Raw genomic sequence first — 14939 nt, 5'->3', positions numbered from 1 at the left:
TGGAACTTCACCTTGGATTTTGTATCGGTCAGGGTGGCTCTAATTAATGCCAGCAGTTTCAAATCAACTCCAAATTCATTTAAGATGTTTAGCAGGACTTCCCGGTCAATGGAGTCGTACGCTTTCTTAAAGTCCACAAAGACTGACACATACTGCTTGGACCTTAGTGTACAATATCTGATGATCGTTTTGAGATTTTGGATCTGTTCAGCTGTTGAGCGACCTTTTCTGAACCCTCCTTGGTATTCACCTATTTGATGTTCGACTTGTGCTTCCAAACGCTCCAGGATGGCAAGTGATAGAATTTTGTAAGGCACGGGTAGCAAAGATATTCCTCTGTAGTTGTTGATGTTCTTCATGCTGCCTTTTTTGTGTAATGGATGGATCAAAGCTATTTTCCAATCTTCGGGTAGGGTCTCCTTGTTCCAAATTTCTTCTATTTGCTTTTGCAAGATATCAAGTGACTCCTCTGGGGCATATTTCCATAGTTCTGCTAATAATAAAATTACTTTATTTATTCTAAACCAGAATATTGCATTTACTCAAACTATGTATTCTTGCATTCATTTCACTTGTACTCGGAATATATGAAATGCTGCAGTTATGTGGGGATGGGAATAACAGAGGTTGGCATGGGAGGTGTTGTCATCCAAGGAGTCCAGACATCTCACGAGTTTTAACGAATGTACTTTTATTAAGTATTTTATATATCATGTATATTATTATTAGCTTCCGGAATACGCACGAATCCACCACACTTACTTGGATCCAAGGAGACTCATTTCCTTTTTAGGTATTTTATACCACCTAAACTCTGGAAGTATGGACACCTATGAAAATAAAATTCTGGATGAAGAACTATCTTAGTGCCCTCCCCCCCCCCCCAAATGAAAGCTACGCTACTGCCTTCGATTATAACTCCAGGGATTCTTACCTTATGCTCTGGCGACTACGAGACCCCTAGCCGAGTCTAGGAAGATCCTACTTTCATCTATCCTATCCGATTTCCGTTGGTCAACTCTTGTTCTCTTCTTAGGTCTGAACAGGGATCGAACCGGCCAACTTCGGCTTAGAAGCCAGCAGACTCTGCCGTCTGAACCGGCAAAATGTACAAATACTTAACGTTCAAAGCTGAAGTCATTAGCTAAATATAATCCATTGGACTGGCGTTGTCTGTATAATCGTATCGTCTGTATATTATCTGGCATGAACAATCTACCATTGAACTGTTTCGAGCAGCCGTTTATAAGAAAATGATCGCCTACGTTCACTAAGAGGACAAAGCATAGGAAGAAAAAAAGAAGAAACATACCGGTAGCGATGTTTCTTTACAATGGATGTTAAAGGAAAGAGTTCTGTTGCACAGTCGCGTCAATATCTGGGATTGGTGTGGGTTCGGGACGGAACTTCCCGAAATTTTTGTAACCCCCTCAAAAATATAAATCTTTTTTCTTCTACCGCATTTTTCCACATCTATGGGGTCGCGGGTGTGAACTGTGTCGCACATGTGGATTTGGCCCTGTTTTACGGCAGGATGCCTTCGACGCCAACCCTATTTGGATGGATGTAATCACTATTGCGTGTTTCTGTGGTGGTTGGTAGTGTAGTGTGTTTTCTGGATATGAAGAGGACAGTGTTGGAACAAACACAAACACCCAATCTCCAGGTCAGAAAAATTCACCCGACGCGATTAAAATCTCCGACCCGGCCGGGAATCGAACCCGGGACCCTCTGAACCGAAGGCCAGTACGCTGACCGTTCAGCCAACGAGTCGGGCAAGAATGAATGGATGGACATGAACACAAAAAGAACACACAAAAAATCACAGTGGATCCGACTCAAAAAGTTCGTATATAACAGTATTACTGACCAAGGGACCACTTCTAAAGCACAGTCCTCAATCGAGGATGCTTGATGTCTGAAGGGGTTCAAAATCCAGGTCTAAGGCCCCTCAGAATGGTAGGCCTACTTATCGCTAGTAAAGTAGAACCATAGTATTTGTCATGTTGGGGTACTTACTGATCAAAAGTAGCGAAGACTCACGGTGTTCCAACACATGATGGTATTACTCACAAGTATTGTACGCCGTACAGGTAACGCAGACCTATGGTGTTCTCACACAATGCCACCACTCATAACAACGCAAACCGATGGGGTTCCTCACCTAGGTGTACTAATCACGGGCGCCGGTATTCCCGTGGTGTTCTTCACATAGTGGGTACTAATCACAGGCAACGCAGACCCACGGTGTCGCTCATATAGTGGTACTAATCACAGGCAACGCCCAAACCCGTAGTGTTGCTCACATGGGTACGACTCACGGGTACTGGAAACCCACAGTGACCCTCTCCCTGCTGCTACTAAGCACAAACCTATTGTGTACCTAACATAGTGGTACTACTCGCAAGTAAAGGCGACCCATGGTTTTCCCCGCGTGATGGTACTAATCAGAAGTAGTATCATGGTTCTCACACAATCATCCCTTGGTCGCTTCTTTTAGTCGCCTCTCACGACAGGCAGGGGATACCGTGGGTGTATTTTTCGTCTGCGTCCCCCACCCACAGGGGGTAGAGCCAGAGAAAAAAATAAGAAAGAAGGGATCCATCACTTCGAAAAATGAAGTAACGGACGAAGAAAGGCAAGGGACACGAAGAGCGTGAAAATGAAAGACTCCCTAGGCCTCGAATACTCTAATACCGTCGGGGTCGGAAAAGAACAAGAGTTGACCAAGGGAGGTCGGACAGGATAGACGAAAATGAGGAGCCTGGCACAAGTGGAAGCAATGCCAACTCAGCTAAGGGCCCCATGGTCGCCAATCCACACTCCCAACTTAAGAGCCCCTTGGGCCCCTTTTAGTCGCCTCTTACGATAGGCAGGGGATACCGCGGGTTTATTCTACATGTGCGTCCCCCACCCACAGGCGGTAGTGTGTTTGGTCCGCGAGAGGTATTTTATTTCCCTCAAGTCCGCTGGCAAGCCGGTTAGGACCCCCCTATCCGCCACCTGGGACGCGCCACGTGGGAGTATAACTTCTCCCCCCTGTTACGCCAGCGTAGCAGGTTCGTGGAGAAATTATGATAAGGTTATCAGCTTATATAAATTCGTCACGGCGCCGGCAGAAATTTCAAAAAACTAGAAGAAAATTAGGCACACAACTTTTATAAAAATCATGTGGAGTTACGTCTTCTTCGAACGTAATCTACATTTACTTGGAGTAGCAGTCGCATTCATATCTTTGAGAACCTCATACCCCTGTGGGTGGGGGCGGTAGAATAACACCCACGGTATCCCCTGCCTGTCGAAAGAGGCCCGAGGGCTGTTAACTTGGGAGCGTGGGTTGGCGACTACGGGGTCCTCAGCTGAGTCCTGACATTGCTTCCACTTCTGTCAGATTCCTTCCATTTTTTCTCTCTGATTAGTGCTACAGGTATATAGAGGACGGTTGCCTAGTTGTACGTCTTAAAACAACAATCATTACCACCACCAACACCACCCGAGAACTTCATTTTTGCTAAACAGAATATTAAAGCATTTTATATGACCTTTCTGCTGTCGTAATAGAGCACTGCGTGTGATTTCTTTGGAGTTTTTTCATGTACAGTTCCATTAAACAGTGCAGAAGTAATTGAATGATAAGGATTTCATTTGGTCCGTATTGAACTGAGATTACAATTACAAGATTGCATTATTAAGTTTTCTTGTACTGAATAGGTGGAACCAAAATATATTTTTTTATTAATTGTAATGCAGAAGTAATGCTAATATAATAAATCTGACAACACTTCATTGCACATATAAAAACAATACTACCGTATTGCTAAAAGACCCCACCAACATTGAGATCTGTGGCGATAAAAGAAACTATACAAATTATAACACATATTTGAGATTTGTATTGTGTCAGTACAAACACACACCGAGTTCAAAATACTAGACTGAAGTGTGGCCTGTTCAACCAATATTAGTACCAGTCGTAATAGCATTATCATAATTAGACTGAGAATCTTATGCACTAAAAGTCCTATAATAGGCATGCAAATAATATGCACCATACAATGCTCAAATACAGTATGCACTAAACGTTTTGAGCCAGCAAGCTTTCTGTAATTAGAATGCATGAAAAACAAAGTCCTAACAACATAATGTGAAATATTAAAATATTTAATTGTAAAGATAAATATGTTATTAAAAAACAACAAAAAGGAAAGCTATGTCTGCATAGGTCATGAAGGCCCTTGGAGGAGTGGAAGGTAAATGCTTCCACTTTCTGTATACTCAGCACCAAGTGGGACAGAGGGGAGCTTTGTGCCACCTTTTCTCCCAGAAATTAACCCGGTACTGACTTAGTGCAGGCTGAGTGAACCTCAGGACCATGTGCTGCTACAGAAGTGGAACTCTTGTTTCTTACATTTTTCAACTTGCTGACGGGAAATGAGGCCCACGTCCTTCGGAGTGAACTGAGCATGCCTTTACCGCCGTGGCTAGGCAGCCCCTAAATACATTATTACTTAGATTCAAATATATTATTCCTACATGCCCCTCCTTACCATTCAACCAAAACTGATTTTGTAATACTCCAAGATACTATAATTTTCTCATTTTTTTAATTCCAGCTTATTCCTCCTCTCTGTAAAAGTATACTTATGTACAAGAAATATCCTTTCAGCGTCACAAGAAAGGGCATAAAACTTAAAAATAGGCAAACTAAGGTCAACATCCACATCAACATCAGAACCTTTATGGACTTTTTCTAATTTCTCTTAGATGATATAGATTTTAATTCCCATAAGGAAATATTTATCTTGAATGAGTAAATTCATAATTCCAATATAATTGGTCCATTATGGCAAATTATAAATTTTCCAGCTAACTCATTCTTGGTTGCCAGTGTTTTGCCTCAGTCTGCCAATTTGGGCTCATTGGTTGGTAACTGGCACAGCCTGAGGCTCCTGTGCAGTAGTCTCCACTATATGCAGTAGCCATGTGTTTTGGTAGGTGTGCTAGTTACCAGTTGATGGCCCCAAATTGGCACACTGGGGTGAAATGCTGGTGACCAAGAATGGATTAGCTGGAACATTTATCATTTCTAATAACAAACCAATTATGTTGGAATTATGAATTTTTCTTAGCTTCTAAGGTCCATTATCCTCTTAAGGACATTTGCCATTTTCTGCTTCACAATGCTGGTACGTTTTTCATTAGCTGTATCCTCACTTTTGATGGCAGTATCAAGCATCTTTCAACTCTCAGAAAGCTCCATAAGTTATTGGTTGATGCTATTTTTTCTGACAGTATAAAATATATGCACAAAGGATAACAGTCTATATAAGGACTCTTTACAGTGATTTTAATAGTATATTAGGAAATTACATGTTCATAATGAAAATAATTATTCACAACCAGTTGTCTGCTCCAATGTATTGCCCTATTGTCAGGCGGCTGGATACCCTACTCCCACACATATTGCTGAATTCAAGAATGTGATTGAAGTGGCATTTGATTTTTCTGCAGAATATAATTCTGGGGACTGTTCAGATATTGCTTTTGCCAAATGTTCCTAATGTGATGCTCCCTATTGTTTCATAAATTTTGTTGACAAACCTCATATACATATTTGAAGTTTGATATTGGGCAAACAAAGTCACACAATGGAATGCCTTCACCATCCTAATTACAGTGGTACGTAAAGTTTTAAATAATTATGAACAAAAATTCCTGTTCGAGCAGAGAGCCATTTCTCAAGCTGGTGAAGGGTGCACATGGAAGCAGGGAACCTCGCAGCTGACATGCAGTTGGACAGAAATGAGTTCCAGAGATGCCGAACAGTTTCTCATGGACTGTTATCACAAAGATTTTTGTGTCCATGAAATAAATATGAACAGGAATCACTATTATATCACCACTTGTTTGCAGAATTGAAGGAATATAGTGATAGATTTTTTAAGTATGCAAGAATGAGCCTGGAAAAATTAAATTAATTGTGAACAAGCAGTGGTGGTGACTATCTTCCATAGCTAGGATGAAACACAGAACATGGAATGCTACACATTAATACTAGCCCTCTCATCACACTGAATGTTTCCCAGAGACTGGGAACTAGCGCACAGAAATACCCTAAACATTCCTGCTCACAGGTATGCACTAAGAACCTGCTCATAGAAACCAGCTAGCTCCATTGTTCTCTGTGAGCTATGTAACTTAAATGCACGAACTAAATTCTCACCAGATGCTGCTCATCCATGCTGATAGTCAAGAAAGCGGGTAACCAGCTCCAACTATGTGCATATCATTGAGGTTAACACATAACATCACTGGTTTGCTGCCACTGGTAATCATTCATCAGATGCTTATTAATAGATGGTTATGCATTTTTCACAGGCTATGATCGTGTATGGGTGTATTTCCATGGCCCCCAGATGTTGCTTTCTATCATCAACTCTATACTGCTGCTGTATACACTTGTCAAGATCTCCAAAGCTCATTGCAGCATGAACATGCTCGATAGTGAGGATAGTGCCCGAATTGAGAATTCTAACAGTAACTCTTGTCTGAGAGGAAGGAAAAGGTAAGTAGAGGCTTGGAGAAGTTCCTCTTTTTGCTTATTATTTTCATTACCTATTCAGAAGAAAAAATAAACTTCCAAAAGATTGTTTAGTAAACACACTAACAAGCCAAGATACACAGGATGTCCAAGGAGGAATGGTCAATATTCAGGGATATGACAGCAATTATTATTTGAAGCAAGAAACTTCATATGGACATGTGCCCTATTCCGAATGGTTTCCGAGATAGGACACATTTGATGTAGATTTGTTTTTGGATAGTGGTGCACACTTATGGGTCTTTGGCTGTATGATCTCTCCCAGACACTTAAATTTGTGCACTTCAAATTTTCCCATAATGTGTACTGATATGGTTAGGTGCACTTTTGCAACTTTTTATGACTTTTGTCTTTTTTGAAGGATACCTGCAGTCCTGTTTTCTCAGTTCTCTTTCAGTGTGTTTGTCTGTATGGTGTCCATTTTTATGGCACCTTTCAGTATCAAAAGATCATCTGAAAAAGCAAGGCAGTCAATCATCAGATTATCTGTATCCCACTTTTAATTTTCTGGTTTTCCAGTGACCTGTGCCATTCACGTATTGCTTTTTCTAGTACACAGTTGAACAATAGTGGGAAGAGTCCATCCCCCTGTCTTGGCCCTGTTTTGATTTTGAAGGGTTAAAAAGTTTCCTCTATGAATTTTATTTTTGATTTCATGTTCGTGAGTGTCTGATTAATGTCATTGTTTTGTTGTCTATTCCAAATTATTTCCATGTACTGAATAATGTAGCTCTGTATATTGTGTAATAGACTTTTTGAAGTCAAAAAACATGCAGTGCCTTGCCTGTTCCTTTAACAAGGTTCGAAGTAATTTCTTGCTGTACTAGACAGAAACCACACTCTCTTTCCTTTGTTCATAGCTGTCTCGCTGATGATCAGTTTCACGTTATTGATCTGTTCCACGCATGAGCATCCTCTTATGAAGCCTGCTTGGTACACACCCAATTCATCCTCTAGTTTATCTTTAATTCTGTTTAGCAGTACTGTGGAGAACATTTTGTACATGACTGGTTATAGTGAGATCTTTTTATAGTTATTCGCATCTGTTCTGTCCCCTTTTTGTATAGAGGATGTATCAGTGCATTTTTCCAATCTTCTGGTATCTTTTCTTCTTCCCAGACTTTGTTTTGTTTAAGAATTTCAGTACTCCTTCTCCTCCACATTTCAGTAGTTCTGTTTTGATTGAGTCTTCTCCTGCTGCTTTAAAACATTTTTATGATTTGACTATGGACTTGACTCTTTCCAGACTTGGTGGTTGTGTTAGTAGCTGTTTTATTGTTGGTTTCTTGTGTGGAAGTTGATCTTGAGGTTCTTTGCAGTTAAGTAGTACCGAGAAATCTGGCCGTGTGATTAGGGTTGCAGAGCTGTGAGCTTGCATTCAGAAAATAGTGGGTTTGAATTCCATCATCATCAGCAGCCCTGATGATGGTTTTCCATGGTTTCCCATTTTCACAACAGGCAAATGCTGAGGCTGTACCTTAATTAAAGCCATGGCTGCTACCTTCCCAATCTTAGCCCTTTCCTATCCTTATGTCACTAAAAACCTTGGACATATTAGTGAATTATTAAACAAGTTGCAGTTAAGTAATTTGCTGAAGTAGTCTGCTAGGATTTCACAGTCCCTTTTATCTTTAAATCCCAATTTTCTGTTATCTTTCTCGAAGCAGGGGCTGGGTGGCTGGTATTTGCTCATTTTAGTTTTGACCGTCTAATAGAATTTCTGTGTGTTATTTCTTTTTCTCAATCTTCTAATCAATTTCTCATGATTCCTGTTAGCCTTTCTGATGATTTTGGTTGTCTCTTTTCTGATCTGTTTGAATTTGTCCAAGTCTTGTTCATTCTTGGTGGTATACCATTTTTTCCACATCTGCTTTCTCACAGTCCATATTCCACCTCCTGTGTCTTATTTTATTCAGTAGATAGTTTCTTCTGCTGTTTGTGTTAGTGCTGTCTTGATCATTTCCAATTTCTCTGTGTTTAATGTGTTCAGTCGACTCTGGAAGTCTTGGTTGTTTTCCCTTAATTTTGTTTTCTTTAGAGATCCTGTGCTTCTTTTGTGCTAGGAGCCTTACTTTAATGGTGGTGAGATAACAGTCTATCTCAATGTTCGCTCCTCTCTTGACCGTAACATTAATTAATTCCTGGGTATTCCTTCTAGAGATTGCTGCATGGTCAATTTGAAATTCTCCTAGTTTTTGGTTGGATGATCTCTATGTTTTCTGTTTCTGTGATAATCTTTTGATATTTGTGGACATAACTAACTAGGTGTTGGTGCATTTATGTGCTGGATAATTGCCTACCATTTTTCTGCAATGTTTTGCCAATTTGTGCGTTAAAGTCGCCCAAAAATAATTTACATTTTACTGTCGAATTTTGTGTACTTCAGATTCTAAAAATTCCCAAAGTCCTTGATTTTTCTTGTTGACCTAGCTGATTGGTCCATGTGCATTTATAAGTGTATACATCTTGTTTCCACACTTGTGAGTCAACATTGACAGTTGTTCTGAAGGATTCATTTCCATCATTATCACTATTATAATTCTATTAGTTGTGAACCATGTCATTTCAATTGTTTCCCTTCATAGTATTTAACCTTGCCCTGTATTTGTTTTATATAAGCTTCCTTTCTCTCTTTAGTCCACTTCTTGCTTGCTTTTTCTGGAAACCACGGTATCCTCCAAGTTTCCTTTGAAAGGGATCACATTTTAGGATGTCATCACATGTGATCCCCCACTTCTTTCCACTTCGGTGAACCAGGTCCCTCTGGTCTTCTTATATAGAAGGCAAAGATATGATCTGTCTGAACTCATTCGTGTCAGATGACCATAGAAAGCAATCCTCCATTTTTAATACTGTGTGTTATCTTTTTCACATGTGAATATAGCTCACGATTGTGCCTATTTCTGTACTAACCAGTTTCTTCATTCAGGCCCAAGACTTTTCTCAGGATTTTCCCTTCCTTACTTTCTAGTTTTTCTACTAAAACTTTCTTACTCATTGCGAGGTATTTTACTGTGTACGAGACCTCCGGTCAAATGACAGTACATTAGTGTCTAAGCTTGGTGTGTTAAAAAAAAAAAAGCAGGATTTCATTTGCAAAAACCAGGCCAGGAATTTCTTTATTGCTAATACATGTGTTTTGTCATGTTCTCTTTCCCTTCATTATCCAAAATATATCATTACTCCAGCCCGGTTGACAAGACTTTCAGACCCTCGTAACGACTGTCGTTTGGTTACACGCTCACGGCCTTTTAGGGAAGGATGATGTCAAGCGGTGCTCAGTGCTGCCAACTTCTTTACTTAGGAACTAATGAGTAAGTGGTGCTTTGATAGCTGGTGGTGGTGATTACTGTTACACAATTGGCGAGGAGTTGTTCTTACCGTGCGAAAGTTAGGATAGGACCTGGACAAGACCAGTGATACAGGGACAAGCAAAGGAGGTCTGGGGACGTAAGCTCCCAGGTTAGAAGCCGCGAAGCTGCTCTAGGCCTCTAGTTTCGTGTGGAAACACAATTGGTCTGGACTGGTTCTTGCCGTGTGGACGTTAGGATAGGATCTGGACAAGACGTATGATATAGGGACAACAGCAATGCATTACATGTTACATTTTCTTGCGCTTTTATTGTGGTGGGGTTGGTAATGGATTACGATTAACATTATTGACGGGAACAAGATCACGTACCACTTTACATTGGCCAATAGGAATTTTTAAGTAGCTACTTCAGAAATGAAAATGGTGTGTAATACTCTTCATTAGATTATAAAAGTAAATGTACTTCCTGGGACGGGATGGTGGGTTCCTCGACACCGCAATGGGCACATATCTCCTCTGAGACGCACTCCAAGTAAGATTTCATTAATTTCCCCTTACTCATAATATTAGAAATATGTTGTCAACTGAGCTGGAGTAATACCCAAAATATAATTTTAAAATGTATGAACAATTTAGGTGATAGTTTGCACCCCATATATTTATTTCAACAGATCTCTGCTACCGTTGTCTTCCTTTATTTTAATTGTGCATTTAACCTCTGAATACAGTTCTATAGCATTAATAATTTTAATTGGCACCCCTATTTTTAGCCAGCTTTGCAGCAACTGCCTATCTGATGAAAGAATCAAAAGTTTGCTGTAAATCTATAGCTGTAATATATATAATTTACCATCTGTTCTCTTTAAGTACTTATCCATTACTGTTTTAATGACAAATAGATTGGCTGAGGTTCTCATTCCTTTCCAGAATCTGGACTGATGCACCAAGAGTATAGAGTAATTCACCAATTTTATGAGATTTTTTTGCTAATATAGTATAAATCGTTCTAAGCATGACCAACAGAGTAATGCCTCTATAAATATTTGTACTGAATCTCTCTCCCTTCCTTTTTCCAAAAATCTTGGGATTCTGTCCCTATGAATGATAATTTTGTTCGAAATCTGACATTACCAATTTTGTGCCCTTGTTGCATTTCTACTGCTATTCCATAGCTGACAAGTTGTTTTTTTTTTTTTTTTTTTTTTTTAAATACACCCTTTGTAATGTATATCATGCGTAAATACACATAGCAATATAAGAAATGCACTAAACCACAATATGCAAAACTTTCTTTTTTTGCACTGTATTATTATTATTATTATTATTATTATTATTATACTTTACAGTCTATTGTTGGTTTCCTTGCAGATACATTGTTTATATCAACTTGCTGTGCTTGATGGGTCCTCCTCGACTAGTATCAATCATCCACTGGGCAGTGAGTGACGACTGGGATCTTGTAATCTACCTTGACTATTGTGGCGATATCTTGCGAGCCATCTCCCTGATGTTGTTCGTGTGTTGCAAGCCAGGAATACCTGGTCTGTTTCTTCAGCGTTTACAAGACTGTGGTTCAAAGTTAATTTCTTGCTGTACTAAACAGAAACCTCGCTCTCATCATAAAGTAAAATTCACCCTCAAAGAGCTTATAGAGAAAGAGAGCAGTGGTGTAAGTAATAATGAATCTTCCAACCTAACGAATACAACAGATTCGTAAAGTTATTTTTTATTTCCTTCAATCTTCTTCATCTACCACTTGTGGGGTCACGGATGCAAACCTTGTTGCACAGGTGTATTTGGCCCTGTTTTACAGCCGGATTCCCTTCCTGACACCAATCCTATATGAAGGGATGTAATCACTATTTCATCTTTCTGCAGTGGTTGGTAGTGTGGTGTGTTGTTTAAATATGAATAGGAAAGTGTTGGGACAGATACAAACACCCTGTTCCCGAGCCAGAGAAATTAATCAGACTCAATTAAAATCCCCGAGCCGGCTGGGAATGAAACCCTGGATCCTCGAGCCGAAGGCCTCAACGCTGACCATTCAGTCAGGGAGTCAGACTTTCCTTTCCTTCAATACCACCATGATATTGCCGACTAAGATTTCTCTCTTCTGGTTATTAATTCTCTTTTTACAAGTTGCTTTACGTCAACACAGATAGGTCTTATGGTGACGATGGGATAGGAAAGGCCTAGTAGTGGCAAGGAAGCAGCCATGGGGTTAATTAAGGTACAGCCTCAGCATCAGCCTGATGTGAAAATGGGAAATACGGAAGCAACTTGTACCCAAAAAAATGTATGTATGTAAATACTGATACTCAAATTAGTTACCGACACGTGTTAAGCGAGAAGTTGCATGATGTGTGTGATATAAAGACAGTTGAACCTGCTTTATACATAACTCTGTTCTGTGTAATTCATATTTGTACATAATTTCCTTTAGGTCCAAGTGAAATATAATTTAAAAGCGTGTTAATTAAACCTTATTTATACGTAATCCATTTATACGTAATTTGCTGTCATACATATTAAGTGTCAGTGAAATATAACTGTTTTGCATAATTGTAATAATCACGTGCTTTTTATTTAAAGAAACTACTGTATTTACAAAGTTTCCCCTTTGTCGGCGTAGGCGGAAGTAGAGCAGTCGGGTTTCGGTGCTGAAACAGATCACGAAGTGTTTCGTTGTGCGACATTGTTGACGCTTACTTACTGGCGTCTTAACAGAGGCCAACCAAGCTCTCTATCTCGCCCCTCCTCTACCTTAGTCATTTTTGAGCTTCATAATGCTGCCATAGATTAAGATACATTACAAGCAAAGTAGGAGGTTTTGGTGCAGAAACAAATGAAAATACAGTAAATTTGTTTTAATATGAGAATTAAAATGTCCACGGTACCGGTATCTGGTGTTACTGTTGAACAGTAGTTTTGTCATTCAGTTGCTTTTGATTAGCCATGGAGAACAGAAAAAGGAAAAGTTATACCCTGAATGCAAAAGTGAACTTTATACAAGAAGTGGACGCTAATCCACACAAAACAAAAAGTGAAAATGCTTCAGACTTAGGGATTGCTTATACCATACTATGTACAGTCATCAGTAAAAGAAACTCTACTTTGGATGAGTTCTTAAAATTGGGTACAAAATCAGAAAAGCGCAGCTGTCAGCAAGATGGAAGGCACGTAGATTTGGAGAAAGCAAATTTCACATGTTTCCAGCAAAAGCGGGTTGCAGCTCCACCAATTAGTGGTGACATGCTGAAGGCAAAGGCGATAGATTTAACTAAAATGATGAGTATCACTGCTGATTTCAAGGCTTCATCAGGATGGTTACAAGGATTTACAGATCGTCATGGAATCACAGGGAGAACAATTTGCGGTGACTCAAAAGCTGTGAACGACGTCACAGTGCAACACTGGAAAGAAGAGGTTCTTCCGGGTATCGTAAGCGATTATCAGCCACCAAACCAGCCTATTCTACAATCTCATTCCAAATAAAACATTAGCTGAAAAAGGTGACTCATGCCATGGAGGGAAGAAAAGTAAAATTCATGTAACAGTACTTCTCGCCACCAATGCAGATAGATCTGACAAACTTCCTCCACTTGTGATAAGAAAATCGAGGAAAGTGAGGTGTTTTAAGGGTGCAAACACAAAACCTATGGAATATGAATCCAACAGAAATTCTTGGTTGACTATGCTTCTAATCGAACAGTGATAGAAAAAACTGGACAATAAAATGAAAAAGAAACAGAAGAAGATCCTTATGTATTGATGTGCAGCATATCCATCTCAAATCATTCGGGAGAATGTCCAAGTGGAATTTTCCCCTCCTAACTGTACCAGTGTAGCACTGCAAATTTCAAAGTGCATTATAGAAAAATGCTGGTTCAACATTTAATAACACTGAGTGATGCAGGAAATGAACCTCTCTCCATTAATTTTACTACAAGCCATGGAGCTCATTTTGGCTACCTGGAAGCAGGTGTCATTCTCCAAAATCAGCAACTGTTTCCACAAAGCTGGTGTCTTACTAGAAGAGGCTGCCTCTAATGATAATTATGGGGACGAAGTTTTGCCTGGCAATGAGCTAACATTACCGGAGGGTTTAGAATTCGATACTTTTGTGCATTTCAATGATAATGTGCCTGTATGTGGAGAACTACCAGATGAAGAGATTATTGGTGATGTATGCCAACAATGCAGTGGTAATGGACCAGCTACAAGCGACAGTGACTCTGATGGAACTGGAGATAATCACTTGAATCTTGAAACACCTGAAGTGAGTGAAGTGTTAAGTGCAATCGATGTGTGTATGCATTACATCAGTGCAAAATGCTGTAGTGAAAATGCTTTGAATTCATTACTAAGTTTGCAAAAGATTTTTACTCTTGAATATTGAATTTTCACGACCACATTGTAATCGAAAGCGACTTTCAACCTATTAGGTCGTGTTACGTACATTTAGTACGTGTTGAAGAGATGTTAGGTACAGAACAAAAATGGCCAGTGGGATCCGAACCCGCAACCGACGCGAAATCGGGAGGTTGTGGGTTCGGATCCCACTGGTGTCTGGTTGGCCATTTTTGTTCTGTACCTAACATCTCTTCAACACGTACTAAATGTACGTAACACGACCTAATAGGTTGAAAGTCGCTTTCGATTATTTTTACTCTTAATGCAAGAAAAGTGTAGCCAAACTATCTGATTTCTTTAAGGCTGGACCAAGTTCAAAATAATATCTTCTGTCTTAATGAATTTATTATTTGCAAAGATTTACACATGTAGGTCTATTCCATTGGTTTTTCAGTAAATATGTGATGTATTGTGTAAGTCTGATTTCTAAGTAATTTGCAAGTAATTTATTCTCTTCCCCTTGATATACGTATAAGTCAGGTTCAACTGTATATAAAATCATGATAAAAAGATAAAAATTGCTACATGATCTCAAAAAAATAAAAGCAGTGGGATACTGAATTATTCTAATCCAAATGATTTCACATTACTGTCTTGTTACTGAATGAGATC

The 14939-nt window shown here is 39.4% G+C and overlaps 1 protein-coding gene across 1 annotated transcript in view; it reads left to right on the top strand.

Moving 5' to 3' along the window:
* LOC136881307 (G-protein coupled receptor Mth2) overlaps positions 1–14379 on the top strand; it is a 36659-nt gene extending 22280 nt beyond the window's left edge. Inside the window, exons 4-5 of the mRNA XM_067154114.2 lie at positions 6379–6565; positions 11283–14379. Coding sequence (XP_067010215.2) covers positions 6379–6565; positions 11283–11631 — 536 coding nt within the window. The 3' untranslated portion in view covers positions 11632–14379. The remainder of the gene's footprint in view (positions 1–6378; positions 6566–11282) is intronic.
* The last annotated feature ends 560 nt before the right edge of the window (positions 14380–14939 follow it).

This window comes from Anabrus simplex, chromosome 9, assembly GCF_040414725.1.
Source record: "Anabrus simplex isolate iqAnaSimp1 chromosome 9, ASM4041472v1, whole genome shotgun sequence".
NCBI classification, from domain to species: Eukaryota; Metazoa; Arthropoda; class Insecta; order Orthoptera; family Tettigoniidae; genus Anabrus; species Anabrus simplex.
This window is presented reverse-complemented; position numbering and strand designations above follow the sequence as displayed.